Raw genomic sequence first — 20513 nt, 5'->3', positions numbered from 1 at the left:
AAGCCTGGGCTAAAGTGGGAGCAGCCAGAAGTTACTGGGAGGCGGCAGGGTATGGGGGGGTCATGGCCACCATCACCATTATGGGCTAGGGAGAGGCATGGTCACTATTACCATTACGGGCAGGGGCGTGGCATGGTCACCATCACCATTATGGGCTGGGGAAGTGGTGTGGCTTGTCTGTGGCTATTTCGACAGGAACTGCTGTATAAAAGGGACTGTACAACATAACCTATAATACAATGTTTACATATGATACACGGTTCTTTCCCTCTTTGGGTTTTCAAAAAATAAATGTACAATTCCAGAACTTTGGGTAAAAAATATATACAGTCCCAGAGCAGGAGCTGCAGCTGATTTCACGGCTGCCTCAGCCACTGCTGCCTCTTCAGAAGGGCCAGGAAGGAGGATGAGGCTATGCCAGAAAGCCCCACCCAGTAGCTGCCAGGAGCCCCTTGCAACCCCTCACATCCCTGCAAGCCCTGGAGGCCATGATCGGAGAGGGAAGGGTAACGAGAGGGAATCAAGGCCTTGCCAGCGCTCAACTTCCTCTCTCTAGCTTCTACCATCTCTCTTCTCCCCACTCAGGGAGGGGCTGTCTGCCCTAGGTACCAAGATCCACCCTTGGCTCTATGGAAAGACAAAGGGGGATAAGACAGACAAACGGACCGACTGTGTGGTTAGTGGTAGACACAGAGGCAGAAGAAGATGACAGCTCCCTCCTTAGGAGTGAGAGACCTCCCCGCCACCTCGAAGCAGGGAGCTATGGGGAACAGCACCCCTAGCTCCTGATACCACTGCATCCCACCCACTGAGAGGCAGAGGCAGGGCTGGTTGGGGGGCGCAGGCGCATCTTAGGCTTGTGTTTCCCTGAGCATCTCTTAGCCTCTCACTGGCACATATCCCAGAGACCTTGGGGAAGCTTGGGTGGAGGATTTGCAGGGGCTGATGGGTAACTCCTGCCTACTGATATCCCCTGTTGTCTTCAGGCCCACAGTCTTCATGTGTAGGATGGTAGGTGGAGCTGGGCAGGCAGTGGTGGAGACATAGCCAACAAGGGTAGCACCAAACGAAAGGCATCCTTAAAACACTTGTGACGCTCTCCCTTACGTTATCAGATGCACTCCTGCTCCCTAAGAGGGGACACGTACAACACACACACATACACACACACACACACACACACACACACACACACACACACACACACACACTATCCTAAGGGGTGTATATCCAGGGAAACAGGTAGCAGAGAAGGCGGCTTCCAGTGCCTCCCACACCACAGTTGTGATATGGGATGCTTCCTTCCTGCTTGGGAAGTGGAGGCTAGAAACTCCATCTCTGGAACAGGCCTCCGAGGGAGGTGCTCTGTCGTCCCTTGCCCAGAGAGGCCAGGTATCAGGAGAGTAGTATGAGTGTGAAGAAACTAACGAGGCAAGAAGACCTCAGCAGGATGAACAAGCTTATGCGTTCTGGTAGGTCAACCCAATTCCTCCTTGTAGGATCAGGAATCCGGGCCCAGGGAAAAGCTGTCCGATGTGGGCTGTCGAGGGCATCATGCAAAGTGCTTGAGAGCCAGATGCCGAGGGCTGAGGTGGGGGCAGCTGGGCCCCCTCACCCTCACTGACTATTAGCCTCCAACTTGTAGGAGAGCTCAAAGAGGTGGTTTTGGTTGTCGATGACCTGGAACTGGCGCACGTAGGCCTTGGTCTGCAGGTGATGTGGGGATGCCTCCATGTCCAGGCCTGGGGTGCAGGGAGGGAGGGGTGGTCAGAGCCCCCCAGTCCTCCCCTTATCCCTTACAGGCATGCCAGACAGAGCAGGGCAAAAGAGGTATGAAAGAGGGCAGGTGTTGACAGCAGAGAATAGAGATCTGACCAAGCTAATGGTCACGTGTACGTGGGAACAGAGGCCTCCCAATCCCTTCTCTGCCACGGTTCTACGGAGCAGTGTACTAACTCCTGGGTACTCACAGAGGGGCCGGCTCCGGTATTTTCGAATTGTTCTCACTTTCTCCGCCACTGAATGCTGGGAAATGACAAGAAATTAGCCCCGAGAAGGGCACAGACACGTGCGTCCCTCTCAGCTTCATTCTCAACTGACTTAGTCCTACTACCTCCAGTCTCCAGTGATGGGGCCTCTGAATGGCCAAAAGATGGGTAACAGCAAGGTGCCAAGAGAGGGAGGTTGAACTACCCCCCCAAGCTGCCTGTCAGATTTGTCTCTTGTGGGTGGGTTGCCACAGTGATGCCAACCAGGGAGACAGTCTGGAGTCTGTGTTAGGCAAGCTGGGCACCAGGAGAAGAAGGCTGCTATTTAGGGCCAGTGACAGGAGAGAGGGGGAGGGGGACAGCCCCTGACTCAGAGGACAGGGGTTGGCAGCGCCACTCACCAACTTCTCAATGTTCACCAAACCATCCACGAGGGTCTTGCTCCCCTCATGCAGGAAGGTCAGGTCTAGGGAACAGGAAGACAGTTACATGTGAGGACAGAGCAGGAGAGGGAACCCACTCCACCCTCCATGACACATGCAGTCTCAGGGGGTGGGGGGGTGCTTCGCTGCCAGTGAGCATTCGCAGCTGAGTTGAGAGGGGACTAAGGCAGGACTAGGGGGTGGGAGGAGGGAATGTGGCTAGGGGGGGAGCACAGCCTGGGAGGGACTGACCTTTGAGGATCAGGGGCACAAATGGAATCAGAGGGGGCTTCATTTTGGAGATGACTTCTCTGTAGCTTTTATGGTTCCGGCAGGGGTCCTAGCATTCCACAGAAGGATCAGAGACCGATGGGCCCAGTGTACCCCCAAACGTGTCTCCCATTCTGGAGGGGCTAAAGGAAGCCAACTCCACTCACCGTCAAGGTCTCAAATTTGCGGAACAGGTTCTTGAATTTCCCCGGCAGCTTCTGCAGAGAGTTTGAAGAAAGAAAAGAGAAACGTCAGAGTTCCTGCTCCTTAAATTTCACAGGAGAACATGACTGGTCTTCCTCAGAGGGTTATGGGCTTGCATGGCTTGCAAGGCAGAGAAGCCAGCAGGTGAGGACATAGAATCAGCCTTCAGGGTAAATCAGGGAGCTTGAAATTGCCTTAGAAACACATTATTCTGCACAAAGTGAGACCTCTGCCTATGCAGGGGCCACGCATAACAGTGCTCCCACCTCATGCTGGCTGGGACTCAGCTGACTCTGATAGCAAGACCACTCGAGTGGAATTCTGGCTTTTTTTACTAACTTGCAAACCTCTATGTCCTGAGTTACAGAGGCCAGGAGAGGGCACCTGCTTCCCACTGCCACAAAGATGTCCGACAGAGGGGCCGGGCGTGGTGGCGCACGCCTTTAATCCCAGCACTCGGGAGGCAGAGGCAGGCGTATTGCTGTGAGTTCGAGGCCAGCCTGGTCTACAAAGTGAGTCTAGGATGGCCAAGGCTACACAGAGAAACCCTGTCTCGAAAAACCAAAAAAAAAAAAAAAAAAAGAGTAGCAGTAGCGCCAGGAGGCTGCGCTGGGGAGAGCCCCCGAGATGCACAGATCCTGAGGTGGGAACTGTGGGTAGAAAAGGCAGAGGTCGCCTCACCTCCCAGGTGAGCCGCAGGCGGCTGACAGCAGCATTGTCCAGCCCCATGACCACTGCGTAGAAGGACAGTAGATCCTGGTTCTGCTTGCAGCTGTGTGAGAGGGAGGCCGGGTGAGGGGGTATGGGGCACAGGGGGCGGTAACCGTGCCCTTCCCAGCCTCCACCAGCAGCACTTACATGGCTGCGATCTTAATGAACTTTTTAAGCAGCTGCACACGCTTGCCGGGGGCCTCGCAGAGCAGCACCTCGGTGGCCACCCAGTGGGTGACCTCGCTGCAGCGTTGCAGCAGCAGCTCCAGGTTCGCCGTCTCCCGGCGGCCACGCTCCCCATGGAACACGTAGTCCACGAACTCCAGCTGCATCCATGGGAGCAGAAGGGGAAGCCAAGGCAATAGGATGTGTGGGTGGAAAGATGGCAGCACAGAGCACATGGAGAGGGAAAGATAGCAGTAGGCAGGCAGGGAAATAGAAAAATGGAGATAGGACAAAATACAACAGAGGCAGCCAATGTTAACACTGTTCCCCGCCTAGTGGGCACCAGGCATTTGCTAAAGTCTGAGCTATTCTCCATCTGGAAGACATTTACCACTATCATCCTCACATTCTCTCTCTCTCTCTCTCCCTCTCTCTCTCTCTCCCTCTCTCTCTCTCTCTCTCTCTCTCTCTCTCTGTCCCTCCCTCTCTCTTTCTCTCTCTCTCTCCCTCACTCTGTCTCCCCTCTCTCTCCGTCTCCCTCCCCTCTCTCTGTCTCCCCCCTCTCTCTGTCTCTCCCTCTCTTCTCTTTCTCTCTCTCTTAAAGGATTTTATTTTGGCTGAGTGGTGGTGGCACATGCCTTTAATCCCACCTGCCTCTCCCTCCCAAGTGCTGGGATTAAAGGTGTGTGCCACCACACCTGGCAGATCTCCCTAGCCTCAAACTACATAGTGAGTTCCAGGTCAGGCTACATACTGAAACCCTGTTTCAAAAGCAACACCAATGACAACAAATTAAGTCCTTTACATTTGTGTGTGTGTGTGTGTGTGTGTGTGTGTGTGTGTGTGTGTGTGTGTGTATGTCTGTGTGTCTGTGTGTGTGTAGGTGCACATTCGGGCAGAGGCCAGAAGAGGGCATCAGATCCCCTGAAGCTGGAGGTACAAGTTGTTGCCAACCACTGGATATGGAGCTTGGAATCATCTGGCCCTCTGAAAGAGCAGTAGCCCTTTTAACCTCTAAGCCAACCCTCCAGCCTTCCTATTTTTTGTCTGTTTTGAGACAGGGTTTTCTGTATCCCAGGCTGGCCTCCAGCTCATCATGTAGCCCAGGATAACCTGGACCCTTCTGCCTCCACTTCCCAGGTGCTGAGACTACAGGCAGGTACCACCTGGTTCACTCAGCGACGAGGTTCCACCCAGGGTTTTTTGGATGCTATAGGCAAGCACTCACCAATTGAGCCACACCCTCGGCTTAATAGGAAACAGCCCTAGGAATCCTGACATGAATTCTTTTTCTTTGTTTGTTTTTTTGAGACAGGGTTTCTCTGTGTAGCCCTGGTCATCCTGGAACTCTCTTTGTAGACCAGGCTGGCCTCAAACTCACAGAGATCCTCTTGCCTCTGCCTCCCGAGTGCTGGGATTAAAGGAGTGCGCCACCACTCCCTGCAGACAGAGGCCTGCAGAAGTTACGGCTGGCATTGCCCACTTGTTTCCTGCAGGTGAGTCTTCTAACTAGGGCTGTCTGCCGCAAAAGCTGACTCCCACTAGCACGTTCCCTGCCACACCCCCTGGCCAGCAGGAGCACCAGCCCCACCTCATGCACACATCGGAACAGCTCCCAGTGGAAGGCAGTGAGATGGTTGGCAACATCTTCAGGCTCTACCCGGTGAATCTCTGTGTCTCCAGGGGAGACCTGGATCTCCTCAGGAAGGGGTACCTGGTAGCAGGTGGGATCAGAGGAGCTTAGCACCCTATGGTAGGGTGAGAGACTCAGCATGCCCCCCACCCCCCAGCTCCCATTACCAGCCAAGACAGGTGAAGGAGTTCTTACTAGGGCCTCATAGCTGTCCCGGGTACAGGCAAATAGGTGGCTGTTGATGCCCAGCGTGGTGAAAACACAGTCCTCTGTTGGCTGGAGGAGGACCTTCTCTGCAGAGGAACAGGATGTTCAGCTTCGGCCACCCATACCCATCACATACCTGAGCCACTCACTGTCACCGGTCCCATCCGGAAACCCACATACAACACAGTGCTGACACATCCTAGACTGGTGGGACTCACACAGTCACCAGCTTATACCATATTTATCTGAAATTTCTCAAATGACTTCTTTTGCATGTATAGACTCTACCCCATCTGTAGCTCATCTCCCATCCACTCGTTCCTATGGCATCGGACAGCCTGGGTTACTTTTTCTTTATGGAAAATAAGGCTAAGGTGAGTGTGCCGCCTGCATGCCTGAAACCCTAGCACCATGGAGGCTGAGTCAGAGGAGACTGCAAATTCTAGACCAGCCTGGGCTCTGCACTTACACATAAGATGTTACACACACACACACACACACACACACACACACACAAATGGAGCATATTAAGATGCTGGGGAGAGGTGTGTGAGGAACCAGAACACAATCTCTATGTGGGTATTAGGCAACACCCAGGCCAGAACCCAGTGGTTCTAAACCACTGTGTCCCAAATTTAATGTACACAGGAATCCCCTGGGGTGGGCAGGGAGTCTGGTCCAAATGCAGATTCTAATCCTGTAGCTTTGGGGTAGGGTCTCTCGGGCCGATGTACTCACCAAGGCTGGACCCAGGATGACACTTTTGAGTATCAGGAACCTAGAATTCAGCCTTTACCCCTGCTCACCTCCAGAGGAAGCAACAGCTACCAGGATGAGAGCATCCTCACGCTCTGCGGGCTCCTCCGAATACTGCAGCTTCTCCGTCACAGAGCCCAGAATGTCCTGCACTGAAGCTGAGAGGCGGCTGCGTATGGTCACGTAAGAGTGGTCAGGCATGTAGACGCGGCAGAAGACTGTACAGAGATAGGGAAAGACACTATGAAAGGGGCCGGGAAGACTCCACTGCGGGTGCAGAAGGCCCAGGGACCCGATCCACCTCCCTGAGACACCCCCAGAAGCTTTGCTCTTCCTAATGGCCACACTCACTCTCATCGGAGCCCCGGAATGCCACTCGGGTCTGCAGACAGGAATCTATCCGGCGGAAGTGGCGGAAGAGAGGCTTAACCTGCTTGCTGGGTGGCTGGCTCTCTTCCGGAATCCTGGCATGAACACAGCCAGGTATCAGCAAGCCCTGCCAGGCCTATGGAGGCACCAGGCAGGAACACTAAGCAGAGATGGGACAGGGACTAGCATAGGACAATTGTCCAAGTGACCCAAATCAAATGCCACCTCTTTCAGAGGCTCTTCTCTGGTCTACCCACCCATGAAAAAAGATCCCTCTCCCATCTTAAAAGATGTAAAACAACAGCCAGGCGTGGTGGCGCATGCCTTTAATCCCAGCACTCGGGAGGCAGAGGCAGGTGGATCACTGTGAGTTCGAGGCCAGCCTGGTCTACAAAGCGAGTCCAGGACAGCCAAAAGCTACACAGAGAAACCCTGTCTCGAAAAAGCTAAAAAAAAAAAAAAAAAAAAAAAGATGTAAAACAATAGAACGGGGGCTGGAGAGATGGCTCAGTGGTTAAGAGCACTGCCTGGTCTTCCAGAGGTCATGAGTTCAATTCCCAGCAACCACATCGTGGCTCACAACCATCTATAATGTGATCTGATGTCCTCCTCTGCCTGCAGATGTACATGCAGGCAGAGCACTGTATACATAATAATAAATAAATAAATCTTTAAAAAAAATAATGGGACGATACTGTTTATGTTCACGTCATCTTTTCTACCAGATTGACAGCTTTTGAGGAACGAGACTAATTTTTTTTCCCTGAGTATTTTTCATCCTTCAGGTTCTAGCACACACTTCTTCACACAGTAGCTAGTAGGACATGAGATGCCTGTCTGGATTTTGCCAACAAGGATTTCACAGTCTGGGAAGGAGACAGGCATGCATGCCGTTGCTTCTAACACCAACCAGGGAGTGTTGGTGAGATGACGAAGGTACAGGAGGGTGATGTTATGTGGTGTGGGGAGGAAGAAACTCTCTTTCTGAAAGGGGGACATCTGAGATGTTTCCATGGAAGAGATGGCATTTGACCCGGGGTCTTGGAGGATCATGGGAAGAAAAAGCAGGAATGCACAGAAGTTGCCAGGGTGATAGGTGAAGGGGGAATGTATATGAGAGGAGATGAGAAAGATCAGCAGCCGGCAGAAAGGGGAGGGTGCTGGTGCTGTGCTGTGGTATTTAGCTTGGAGACATCAGGGAACTCGGATGCTTTGGGAACAGGATGGGGAAGGCATCAAAAGTCTGGACATTTTCTTGGGTGTCAGGAGAGAGAAGGGAGAAAGAGGCAAGGTCAGAGGCTCAAGTCCTGAACTGGCTGTGGCAACGGTCCTGGTGAGAGTCAGTGAATCCTGCAGCAGCAGGAACAGAGGAGAAAACTAAGAGATGAGTAAATGTACTCCTGTTCTCACCTCAGTGAATGCGATTTGGGGGGAATTTTGCCAACTGTTTGTTTGTTTTGGCACTCCTGAGGGATTAGACCCAGGACCTCACACTAATTATTAGACAAGCAATCCACCACCGAGCTGTATTCCAAGCCCTTACTTTATTTTTATTTATTTATTATTTTTTAATCTTGAGACATGGCATCACTAAGTGGTCCAAGCTGGCCTTGAACTGTTGCGTCTTCTGCTCTAGCCCCCTGAATATCTCGGATCACGTGCTCCCATGCCCAGCTACTCACTGATACATATATTTTTTAATAATTTATTTTTATTTTATGTGCATTGGTGTTTTACCTGCATGTGTGTCTGTGTGAGGGTGTCAGATCTTGGGAGTTACAGACAGTTGTGAGCTGCCATGTGGGTGCTGGGGAATTGAACCCGGGTCCTTTAGAAAAGAAATCAGTGCTCTTAACCGCTCAGCCAGCTCTCTAGGCCCTGATACATATTTGTAAGATTTGTTTGTATTTTTTTGGTTTTTTTTGTTTTTGTTTTTGTTTTTTTTTTTTTTTTTTTTTTTGTTTTTTGGTTTTTCGAGACAGGGTTTCTCTGTGTAGCCTTGGCCATCCTGGACTCACTTTGTAGACCAGGCTGGCCTTGAACTCACAGCGATCCACCTGCCTCTGCCTCCCGAGTGCTGGGATTAAAGGCATGCGCCACCACGCCCGGCTCATGTATGGATGTTTTAAACAAGCAAGCACTAGACTTTGAATATAGTAGAGGGCATCAGATGCTTTGGAATTGGAGTTATAGATGACTGGGAGCTGTCATGTGGTGCTAAGAATCAAACCTGGGTCGTCTGGGACAGCAACAAGTGCTCTTAACCACAGAGCCATCTCTGCAGCCACTGTTAACTGAGTTGTTTTTTTTTTTTTTTTTTTTAATGGTTTATTTGTTGATTGAGTATACAGTGTTCTGGTCTACACACCAGAAGAGGGCACCAATCTCATAGATGGTGGTGAGCCATCATATGGCTGCTGGGAATTGAACTCAGGACCTTTGGAAGAGCAGCCAGTGCTCTTAACTTCTGAGCCATCTCTCTAGCCTTGTTAACTGAGTTTTAAGGGCAGCCACTAAGTATGTGTGTTCCGCTGGACGTGGTGACGCACACCTTTGATCCCAGCACTTGAGTGGCAGAGGTAGGTGGATCTCTGTGAGTATGAGGCCAGCCTGGTCTACAAAGTGAGTCCAAGAGAGCCAACACTACACAAAGAAACTCTGTCTTGAAAAACTGAAAACCAAAACAAAGAAAAGAAAAAAGAAAAAGAAAGAAAGAAAGAAAGGAAGGAAACTGTGTGTTTGTTTATACACACATTTCGTAAATTTAAGGTCAAATACATTATTATCAAAAAGACAGTATTGCCAGTTGCTGGTGGCGCACATCTTTAATTCCAGCACTTGGAAGGCAGAGGCATGTATATCTCTGTAAGTTTGAGGCCAGCCTGGACTACAGACTTAGTTCCAAGACAGTCAGGGATACACAAAGAAACTCTGTTTCAGAAATACAAAAACAAAAACAAGACAATTTCAAAGCAGGCATTATAATCCCATTTTGGGAGGCAAACGTAGAAAGACTGCTGCAAGTTTCAAGGACTCTGCCTCATAAACAAATAAATAAGAAAGCAAGCTGGGCGTGCTGGCACACACCTGTAATCCCAGCACTCGGGAGGCAGAAGCAGGTGGGTCTCTGTGAGTTCGAGGCCAGCCTAGTCTACAGAGTAAGTTCCAGGACACCAAGACAGTCAGGGCTGCTACACAGAGAAACCCTGTCTTGAAAAACCAAAAAGAAATAAAAAGTATTTAAGTTCTTTTAACTAAGTTTTAGATTGCCCATGCGACCACCTATTTATGCATATGTGACAACGTGCTGGAAATACCATGTAACTACTACTGCAGCTCTTTTCTCTCTTCCCATGACATCACGTCAGTAGCTCAAAACCAATCATGGTGAGAGAATTTACACTACGGGAATCAGAGGTATAAGCCGGGGATCTTTCTCGCAAAACACAGGTTCTTAAATATCTGCCAGAATATTACCAACTTAATAGGGCAAAGTGATGGGAAAATGGACCAAAATCTAAAAGAGCCTGGAGCTGAGCCTGGTGGCACAGGCCCACTTGGAGACAGGAAGATTTCTGGTAGAAGCCATCTTGGACCACACAGTAAGTTGAGAGTTAGCTAAAGACTGGATTAGAGACAGTATTCTGTGCTTCTGTATTAATCTCCAGTAAGGAAAAGGGGCCATATTGAAGGGCTGAAGGGGCTGCAGAGATGGCTGAGTGCTTTAAGAGTCCTGGTTGTTCTTGCAAAGGACCCAATTTCTGTTTCCAGCACCCACAGGGTAGCTCACAGCCATCTACAACTCAAGTCCCTGGGGACCCAATGCCCTCTCCTGTCCTCAGTGCACCCAAGCATGCCGGTGGCACACAGCTCTAAGTGCAGGCAATGTCAACAAAAGTAGATTAATAAACAAACATCTTTAAGAAGCAAGCAAACAAACAACTAACACGTTGAAGCCACAAGACCAGAGGCTGCCCCCCGGAAGAGAGGAACCCGCGGGGTCCCCTTTCCCCCCTCACTTTAGCTCCACTGTCTCCACCAGCTGATGCAGCCTCAGGGTATCCTCTCGAAGGTCTTGGTAAAGGGAGTCATCCTTCATAATCAGTAGATACAGCTCCTAGGGAGAGGGCAAAGCATGAGATGCCGGCAGACTTCTCATCCCAAGGACCGCTCACTTATAAGGGCCAAGGCAGGAGCCCCGTGCCTCAAGCACTCAGGGATGGCACAGGGCAAAGACCACTGGCATCTTTTGCTTCTAGGGAGCCAGCTTGAGGAGTGTGAATCCTTCAAAGGGACCCCTTGAAGAGCCAGCAGAGAGCCAGCTCACCCACGCCTTCCTCCCCAGGCCCACCTTGATGATGTGGCCGGCCCCTTCTGCATGAGGAGTGTGAATCCTTCAAAGGGACCCCTTGAAGAGCCAGCAGAGAGCCAGCTCACCCACGCCTTCCTCCCCAGGCCCACCTTGATGATGTGGCCGGCCCCTTCTGCATGAGGAGTGTGAATCCTTCAAAGGGACCCCTTGAAGAGCCAGCAGAGAGCCAGCTCACCCACGCCTTCCTCCCCAGGCCCACCTTGATGATGTGGCCGGCCCCTTCTGCATGAGGAGTGTGAAGCCTTCAAAGGGACCCCTTGAAGAGCCAGCAGAGAGCCAGCTCACCCACGCCTTCCTCCCCAGGCCCACCTTGATGATGTGGCCGGCCCCTTCTTCCTCTTGCAGCAGTCCTTGGTAGGTATCCAAGAAGTGGAGGAGCAGGGCTAGACAGGCTTGCTTCCGGCCCAGCCCCTCTGGACCCTCCACATTCCTCGACTGAACAAAGCTGACCGCTAAGTTAAGTAAAAGTTCTGGATTGCCAAGGACATTGGCAAAGGCGGACTGCCCCCAAAGATAAATATTCTGGGCCTGGGTACCAAAAGGAAAGAAGGCTTTCAGGGCCCCGGAGCCAAGACCCTCACACATACCAGCCATTTTTTTTTTTTTTTCGGAGTACAAATAGTAAAGGCTTCAATTTGACCACGTTCAGCTCAGCTCTTGCCTGTTACAGAGGTTCACTTAAGAATACTGCCAAGCCAGGCGTGGTGGCGCACGCCTTTAATCCCAGCACTCGGGAGGCAGAGGCAGGCAGATCACTCACTGTGAGTTTGAGGCCAGCCTGGTCTACAAAGCAAGTCCATGACAGCCAAGGCCCCCCTCCACACACACATACACACAGAGCAAGTCCATGACAGCCAAGGCTACACACACACACACAGAGCAAGTCCATGACAGCCAAGGCTACACACACACACACACACACACACACACGCACACACACACGCGCACACACACACACACAGCAAGTCCATGACAGCCAAGGCTACACACACACACACAGAGCAAGTCCATGACAGCCAAGGCTACACACACACACACACACACACACACACACACACACACACACACGCACGCGCACACACACACACACAGCAAGTTCATGACAGCCAAGGATACACACACACACACACACACACACAAACCCTGTCTTAAAAAAAAAAAAAAAGGACCTGGCATCCTGGCATTTACAATTAGGTTCTATGAATTCAGTTCTATGAATTCAATGAAGCCAGGCATGGCGGGTGCATTCCTGTAATCCCAGCACTCTGGGAGGCCCACCACAAGTCATTGATAGCCTGGTCTACATAAGAAGTTCCAAACCACCCAGGGTTACACAGTGAGATCTGTCTCAAAAAGCAAAAGCAAACAAAGAATCAAGCAATGTGAATGGATATTGCCAAGAGACTCAATAAATAGGCCAGCAGTAGCTCATCTCCAGCGGACCCCACTGAAACACAGCCAAGACCTAATGCTGACACCAGACCCTATGGTTTTTTTTTTTTTTTTTTTTTTTTTTGGTTGTTGTTGGTGGTGGTGGTTTTTCAAGGCAGAGTTTCTCTGTGTAACCTTGGTTGGTCTGGACTCTCTCTGTAGATCAGGCTAGCCTTGAGAACTCACAGAAATTGATGTGCCTCTGCCTCCCAAGTGTTGTGGTTAAAGGCGTGCGCCACCATGCCCGCCCCAGACCCTATGTTTAGAGCTGTCCTCAAACTCAGAGATCCACCTGTCTCTGTTTCCTGAGTGCTGGCTATGCCACCACCACCAAGCTTAGAGCAAGGATTCTCAGTGGGTCCCCTTAACAGGCCCGTAACGCCTTTCATGTGTTCACGTGGGTGACACTTCAATTAGTGCTGACAGCTTCCCCACCTAGGACCAGCCCATACCTTATGCTGTAGAGGTGTCTTCCACACCTGCAGCGAGGCTGGTCCTCACCACAGCCCAGAGCAGAGGGTCTATTTATCTCCATTTTACTGTAGAATGTCATCGGCCCAAGGTCACACAGCTGGTGAGACAAAAAGCTGGACGTGGCCTCTAAGGGAGGGTTAGGGCTGGGGTGTAGTTTATAAGGGTAGAAAGAATGGGCCCCCTCCTGGTCTGCCCTTTTATCCACTCCATAAAAGGATATTACTGATGTAATTCTTGTAGAAACTTTTCTGTTGGCAGGAAGAGGGAGTGGGTGAGGACGATGTCGTCAAGCAGGACATCTGTGGAGATCAATGGGGTGTCACAGATGTCACAGGGGGGGGTGTGCGGCTTCTAGAGCCCGACTAGAAACCCTGCACCCTCATTTCTTGCCTCTTTAGTAAGGCTGGAGCCCCTGGCCACCTGCCCCGTCATGCTCTGCACACGCGCACACACACATGTGTGAAGGTTCTGGGCAGCCGCTGCGGGGGTGGGGCTGGCAGCTGCCAAGGCAGCTGGAGGGAAAGCGGGGTGTGTGTGTGTGGGGGGGGGTGGAGGGGTGCCTTTGAAGGCCGTGCACACTTCTTTTCAGTGTGTGGGAAGTTGGTCAGAGAATACAGCATGCCCAGAGCTCTGTTTGGAAGAAAAAAGAAGCCACTGAAAAGGGGACCCTCAACAGAGAACTGGCAAATGCAGAGGTCGCAGTCAGAGGGATGTAGATGTATCCATCGTCCCCTACCACCCCTTACCTCATAGCTTTGCAAACATTTCCACAGGGCAAGTGGGGACCATCCCCATTAAAACCGGCAGAGGGGAACAGACTGCCATCTCTTTATCTCAGTCTTTAAATAGAAAACCCATGTCCTCTGGGTGCCCAGAGGTGGAAGGGTTAATGATGGAAAGGAGAGGGGAGGGGCTCCTCTCAGCACCCTTTTTCCCCTCCACACCCCTGTCTGGGCCTGGCTCAGCCAGTCAGCCAGGTACAAGGTCGCCCTGACTTGCCGCCAGCCTTGGGGTGGGGCACGGTTGCTTGGCACACACACAGATATAGGCAGGGCACAGGGAGGGAGCCAGGTGTCCTCGCCAGGACAGGTTAGGGCCAGGTCCCCAGGCACTGCTCCAGGACAAAACCAAGGCTTCTGACAACTCTTGTCATGCCCTGCTGCCACAGCCAGCCATGAGGGTGGAGGCCGAGAAGGAACACCAGATTCTCTACTTCAATGTCTCCTGCTTCACAAATGAGAAACTGAGTCCTGAGCCAGAAGGAGAACCTAGATTCCCGAGTCTTTGTTTTGTTTTTTGTTTTTTGTTTTTCCCCTCAATATAGAAGCAAGCAGGGTGTCAGGGTAGAATCTAGTAGCCACGAGGGTCTGAGGGGCTCTGCTTAGGTATGGAGAACCTTTTGTCTCTTCCCACACAGCCCTGAGAGGAAACCAAATGGCTTGGGGACAAGGCTTATATTGGAAATATTGGAGTGGCAGGTTAAGCTGGGAGGTTTCCCAAACCAGTTACTCTGGGGATTTAGCCTGCCAAGCCAGATTATATGAGTGGCAATTCAGGAGTCTTAACCCAGGGAAAACTGAACGATCTGTGGCACCGTGCCCCAGCAGAAGAGGAAAGACAGCCCCTCTTTTCCTCTCTGCCCGGGTTCTGCTGTTTCCTTGCTATGTTCTGAAAGTCAGGCAGAAGATCCCCCCACCCCCTCTGCCCAGCCCTTATGCCCAGCTCCAAGGATGAGGACTAGGCTTAAGGAGGCCTGACATCCTTCCTAGCATCTTTATCTCACTAGAGTGTGACTGTTAAAACCAGAGTAAAGGAAAAGGAGCATGGGCTGAGCGGGGGAGATGCTGATACGGGGGCTACAGTTTGGCAGCTGTTTCTTCCAAGGCAGGCTCTGGTCCAACGCACAGCCTCCCTGGGGAATGTGTCATAGAGACGCAGGGTGTGTAGTGTAGGCGGGAAGTTATGGTTAAGAGAGCTGTGTGTGTGTGTCTGATATTTTACTAATTAAATCCAAAAGGTGTCAGCTCCCCAGGGCAACTGCAGCCTAAGCTACAAGAGAGGACCCCGACCATCAGGAAAAGAAAAAAAAAAAAAAAAAAAAAAAAAAAAGGGAGAGGGTGACACCGTATTCCTAAGGCCAGGACACCTCGCACCAGATGGAGAGTAACGTGTAACACCCTCATCTTCAGAGTCTCAACTTTGGGCTCCCAAACCTAAGACCCTTCTGGGTTTAGTGGAGTGCCTAGGTAGATCTAAAGACCCCTGATGTCTTCTCCCTCAGTTCCAACTAGCAATGTGGGAGGCCTAAGTTCCTTAGAGCCCTTTAATAGGATGCTGGAGCGGGTGAAATGGCACCATCATTTAGGGAATATGGCTCTCAGGGTGTGGTTATTATTTTTTTAAAAAAGGCCTTGTGCTGAGAGGCATGACATAGGAAGGGTGGGAGCTGTGGAGGCCTAGATGCTTCTGGATGCATCCTTCTGGATGCTGCAGTCTCCTGGTAGCTTCCCTTAGAGACCTTCAAGTCCAACCCCCCAAAGAGGACACTTTCCCTAAAGGCAGCTGGGCCCTGTGCCTATCCACACTGCCCTGCCAAAAGAGCTAGCCTGTGGTCTGGGGGTGGGGGCTTCTACACAGCCAGGGAATCCTGTGAGCGTTTTCAGGCCTCAGATATGGTCTGGAGGGTAGTACATAACCTCAGCTGGGGAGAGCTTCCATCTTAGGGTGTCAGGCCCTAATTTAGGGGGATGGGAGAAAGTAAGCAGTAACAAGGGCCCATGGGAGATTGGCTTAAATGTCTCGGGCGGGGGGTGGGGGGTGGGGGGTGGGTGGGTTGGCTTAAGGAGAGAGATAGATGCCTTGGCTTCTTCCCTGAGAATGACGCTAAGGTGGATGGGCATTACCACGTTATTTTCCCTACATTACTTTGGGGTTCCCCCCAGCCCTACACTGGTGCTAAGGACAAGAAAAGAAACCGGGGGCACCCCCCCTCTCCTCTGCTCCGGGGATGGATGGGCAGGCTTACCTGAGGCGCTGCTGTCCCTGGTGGTCCCTCCAGCCAGGCGCTCTAGAACCCGGTTCAGAAGATGCTCTGGTCGCTCCGGGGCGCCCAGGGGGGCCCAGGGCGGTGAAGCCAGGGGCTCGCCAGGGGATAGCTCATCTGAGGAGTATGAGGAAGGGGAGCGCAGAGGTACCCCGCACCCCAGCGGCCCAGGCCCGGGCACCTCCTCTAGCTGCAGCCAACAGGGCCCCCCGCTGCCCAGCTCCTCAGAGACCCCTATTGGCTCTCCCCCTTCCTCCTCAGCCGGCGGCTCCAGCCCGGGCTCGGTTGGTGGCTCTCGGAGGAAAGCTGGGAGCAGCAAGCGAGACACGCTCTGACGCCTCTGCAGTGGCCGTGGTCCCCCGGCTGGACCACCGCCCCCGCCAGGACCCCCACCCCCTCCAGGCCCTCCGCAGCAACCCGGACCCCCACCGGGACCTCCCGCCACCGCTCGCCCCGCCAGCTGCGACGTCTGCTTCTTCAAAAATTTCTCCAGCGGCTTCATGCCCCCCCCGCCCCTCTCCTAGGGGCCGCCGGGGGACCCAGGTGTCCCAGGCGCGGGCGGGGGGGGCGGAGACACGATGCTCAGAGCCGGAGGAGCAGAGCCGAGGGCCGTGTCAGGCGTCGGACTATGAGCCAGAGGTGGCCGAGCCTCGCTGGCCAGAGTCCAGTGGCCAGTGGCCGGGGGAGGTGCCAGAGAGAAGAGGAGCTCGCTCTCAGCGGCCCCCCATGCTGGCTGCGGCCGAAGGGCGGGCAGGCAAAGGGGCCGGTGTGTCCCCGGCTCAGCGCTCCAAGGGCCAGGCAGAGGCGACGGAGGCAGCGGGCGGAGCGCAAGGCTGAGGACGCGGCGGCGGCTGCGCTCCTGGCCCCGGGGAAGGTGGCAGAATTGAGACCGCGCCCCCTTCTCCAGTCCCCGCCCCTCCCCTGCCTAGGCCCGCCCCCACCCGGCAGCGCGAGGCTTGAACTTAGGCGCCGGTGCTGACCACAGGGATAATTCGGACTTGGTTTCTGACAGTCGCAGAAGCTAAGGGCAAAGGCGGGGGAGAGATTTACCAAAGGAGAGGACTCCCAGCTCTCGATTACTGGGTATCTTACGATCATTTCGAATAGCCAGGGCAGATCTTTGACCTACACCTTAGCATGCCTATATGGATGTAGGCTTATAAAAGACTGCTGAACTCTTTGCGTCTTTCCCACAATTTTATTTGGTCTTTATCTTCCACCTATGAGAAGAGCTGGGACGGCGTCTTGGGTAAACTGGCATTGGCACCGGGGGCGGCACCCACATCCTTTTCTGATAGGGTAGGTGGTGCAGGGCCGCCCTTTAGGGCAGGTACTGGCAGGTAGAGAAGAGCCAGGCAGGGGCCAGCAGGTTGTGGCAGGTCTAATTGGGGTGAAAAAACATAGAAGACAGAAAGAGGAGACCCAAACCACAAGGGTATCTTAGTCCGGGTGGCAGCAAAAGGAAGCAAGATCGAAGTGATGAGTGAGTGGTAAGTCTCCAAACTGCCAACTGTTGTCACCAAACACTTAAAGTCAAGTGTATACAGCCAAGGAATGAGAGAAATATTGCCTTTGCTCCTGATGGCCATGCCAGAGCATTCTGTCCCCAAAGATACACCCCACTAGGATGGGGCTAGAGAGACAATGTGAACATATCCAGGCTAGGTATACATTGGTGAGGGAATGGCACCAGGTTCCTGGTGGGCTGGGACTCCTTGGACAAAGCCCCACCCCTGTTTACTGGGCATCAGCCAGGCATGGTCAGACAGGAATGCTAATAGCTGGGAGTGGTGAAACTGACAGGGTGTGTACTACACTTGTGTTGCTGTCTGTGCATACGCAGTTCCATGTGTGCTAGCCATGCATTCGTGTGTTCACAGAAATAAAGCTCTGCACACCCATCTGTGGGTTTGGAGAGGGAACAAAAAAAAAAAAAAAAAAAGCTCTGATTTGGCTAAGAAGCTAGGCCTGAGCATAGGTTTTTCTCTTGGAAGCTCCCCTCATCGGACACTCGGTGCTATCTCTTAAGGATGAAAGTAGAAATTACTAGAGTGCCGTGGAGCTCCCCAGGTAACCTTTGAGGAACCACATAAGAAGAGGGGAGGGCCTCTTTTCTGCACATGCCACAGTTACCAGATTAAGCTGGTTGCCTTGGTAACCTCTCTGGGCAGGATTTGGGATTGTCAGTTAGGAAGGGTAAAAAATTGAGGAGTGCAAAGGGTGTAGAGGCTGGAAAATAAATGGGACCAAAGGGTGTCCAGAAAGTAAAGGCTTGGGGAACAGGACCCCAGACCTTTCCAGTTATAGAAAGTTGGCAGTCACTAACTTCAGGACCTTGCATCAGAGGCAAAGGCAGCATTAAGCTGTGGTCCTCCGGGAGCCGCAGTGGTTTCCACTCTGGCTACAGGCTGGAACCCCATGGGAGCTTTTCAGAATTGCTAATGCCGGGGTCACACACTAGGTCAATTATGAATCCTCTGTGGCAGACCCAGGGCTTTTGATAGTTTAAAAAGCTCCCAGGTGATTCAAAGAGCCATCATTGAAAATCACTGCTCTAAGCCAGGCGTGGCTGGCACACGCCTTTAATCCAGCATTTGGGAGACAGAGGCAGGTGGATTGCCGTGAGTTCGAGGCCAGCCTGGCCTACAAAGCGAGTCCAGGACAGCCAGGGCTACACAGAGAAACCCTGTCTCACAAACCACACCACACCCCACACTCCCAAAAAAGAAAATCATTGCTCTAGGTCAACTGCAGGTGTCAAGATGATCTGCCAACTGCAAACCCTTGCTGTTACCTACAGGTAGGTCCATGCACTGACTCACAGGAGAAAGCTGATAGGACATGTGCATTACCATGAGAAAAACAAGAGAAAGGTAAGGTGGTTTCAATTACTTAACTCAGGAAATAGAGGCCAACAAGCTTAACTGAGCCTGCCCAGCCAGCCCATGGGCTTCTGCAAAGTTATTGGACCGGGCTACCTAAGGCAGTAATCTATCTGCCTGTTAAACTCCCATTATCTCTGCCCACCAAGGGGCAGGCTGGGAGGGCAGAGAGAACCTGAGGCCTTTGCTGAGCTTGAGTTTTTTCTTGCTGGGCTGATTACCAGGGCAACAAAGAGAGAGCAATGGAAACTAACTACAGGACTGAGCAAAGAGGCAGGGTCAAGAAGGAAGCCATCCCAACATTCCTTTCTCCTGCCAGTAACCCACCCACGATATAGGTCATTCTTTGTATGACCAGGGAGACCAGGTCTAGAGTTATCCATCACCTTGTGGGACAGAGGGAAGATGTCCCAAGGTAAAGGCAAGAATGTTTCCAGTTCCATAATACACAATGGTCTTTCATAGCAGGGGTGACCTTATATAATAGTTGTAAAATTCCACCCAACAAAAGTTAATTCAAAACTGGGAATTACAGCTGGGCGTGGTGGCACATGCCTTTAATCCCAGCACTCAGGAGGCAGAGGCAGGAGGATCACTGAGTTTGAGGCCAGCCTGGTCTACAAAGTGAGTCCAGACAGCAAGATAACACAGAGAGACCCTGTCTGGAAACAAAACAAAACAAAAAACAAAGGGCTAGAGAGATGGCTCGAGGTTGAGAGCACTGCTCTTCCAGAGGACCGGAGTTCAATTCCCAGCAACCACATGGTGGCTCACAACCATCAATTATATGATCTTATGCCCTCTTCTGGCTTGCAGGTGCACATGCAGAAGAGCAGTATATTCATAATAAATAAATCTTTAAAACCGCCCCCCCCCCAAAACCTGGCAATTACTGTGTGTTCCAGAGTCTTAAATAAAAGGCAGCACAAACAAGTTGGTTCTTTTACTCTCCTTATCCTACCAGTACTGACTGGTAGCTGTCCTTCAGACTACGGGCCTTGGCATTGCAGTGCTATATTTACTTCCCAAGAAAGACGGCTATCTACAGCTAGGGGTGCTGCACGTTTTTAAACCCAGCACTCGGGAGGCAGAGGCAGGGGGACCTCTGTAAGTTTCAGGACAGCCAGGGGCACACAGTGAGACAGGGCCTCAAAAAACCAAATTAAATATATAAAATAATAATTTAAAAAGCTGTCAGAAATTGTGTGTGGCAGTGCACACCTGAAGTTCTAGCACCTGGAAGTGGCAGCGAGAGGGTCAGAAAGTGAAGGGTATCCTCAGCTACCAGGTGAGTTAAGAGACCAAGCTGAGCTACATGAGCCCCCGGTCTGAAAAGCAAAAATAAACAACAAAAACGGGAAGTAGGACGAGAAACTGTTGGAGAGTACATACCAACTTTGGGCCTCATGGGGGCTCCTTACTTCTCTGCCCTTCCATTTTACCAGTCTGAGCTGGCTCAAATTACCATTGTAATTCTATAGTGAAATTTAGAGTTTCTTTCTTCCCTCCCAAATCACACATAATAACTGGCAAGAGTCAAGTCTATAGTCTAAATTTTATTATCTCCAAGTCACAATGCTGATCAC

General features: G+C 51.9%; 1 protein-coding gene across 1 annotated transcript; it reads right to left on the bottom strand.

Annotated features, from left to right (window-relative positions):
• Positions 1 to 1362: 1362 nt before the first annotated feature.
• Positions 1363 to 16891, bottom strand: Rapgefl1 (Rap guanine nucleotide exchange factor like 1). The gene is made up of 15 exons (XM_051158509.1): positions 16028 to 16891; positions 13226 to 13301; positions 11407 to 11548; positions 10745 to 10842; positions 6708 to 6820; positions 6407 to 6574; positions 5589 to 5686; positions 5352 to 5474; positions 3743 to 3921; positions 3566 to 3656; positions 2848 to 2898; positions 2663 to 2750; positions 2390 to 2454; positions 1971 to 2025; positions 1363 to 1742 (listed from the first exon to the last, which is right to left on the bottom strand). Exons 1-15 carry the CDS (start codon positions 16545 to 16547, stop codon positions 1618 to 1620), a joined length of 1992 nt encoding a protein of 663 aa, XP_051014466.1. The 5' UTR covers positions 16548 to 16891; the 3' UTR covers positions 1363 to 1617.
• Positions 16892 to 20513: the final 3622 nt, after the last annotated feature.

Source organism: Acomys russatus, chromosome 16 (assembly GCF_903995435.1).
Source record: "Acomys russatus chromosome 16, mAcoRus1.1, whole genome shotgun sequence".
NCBI classification, from domain to species: Eukaryota; Metazoa; Chordata; class Mammalia; order Rodentia; family Muridae; genus Acomys; species Acomys russatus.
The sequence above is the reverse complement of the archived record's forward strand: the minus strand, read 5'-3'. Positions and strand labels throughout refer to the sequence as shown.

Excerpts from the sequence above, each read along its gene's own strand:
- Rapgefl1 (XM_051158509.1), bottom strand. The coding sequence starts at position 16,547 with ATGAAGCCGCTGGAGAAATTTTTGAAGAAGCAGACGTCGCAGCTGGCG. Across the intron at positions 13,302-16,027 it reads CAGGGACAGCAGCGCCTCAG|ATGTCCTGCTTGACGACATC; the intron begins GTAAGCCTGCCC and ends TGATCTCCACAG. Across the intron at positions 2,899-3,565 it reads GCCTGCGGCTCACCTGGGAG|AAGCTGCCGGGGAAATTCAA; the intron begins GTGAGGCGACCT and ends AACTCTCTGCAG.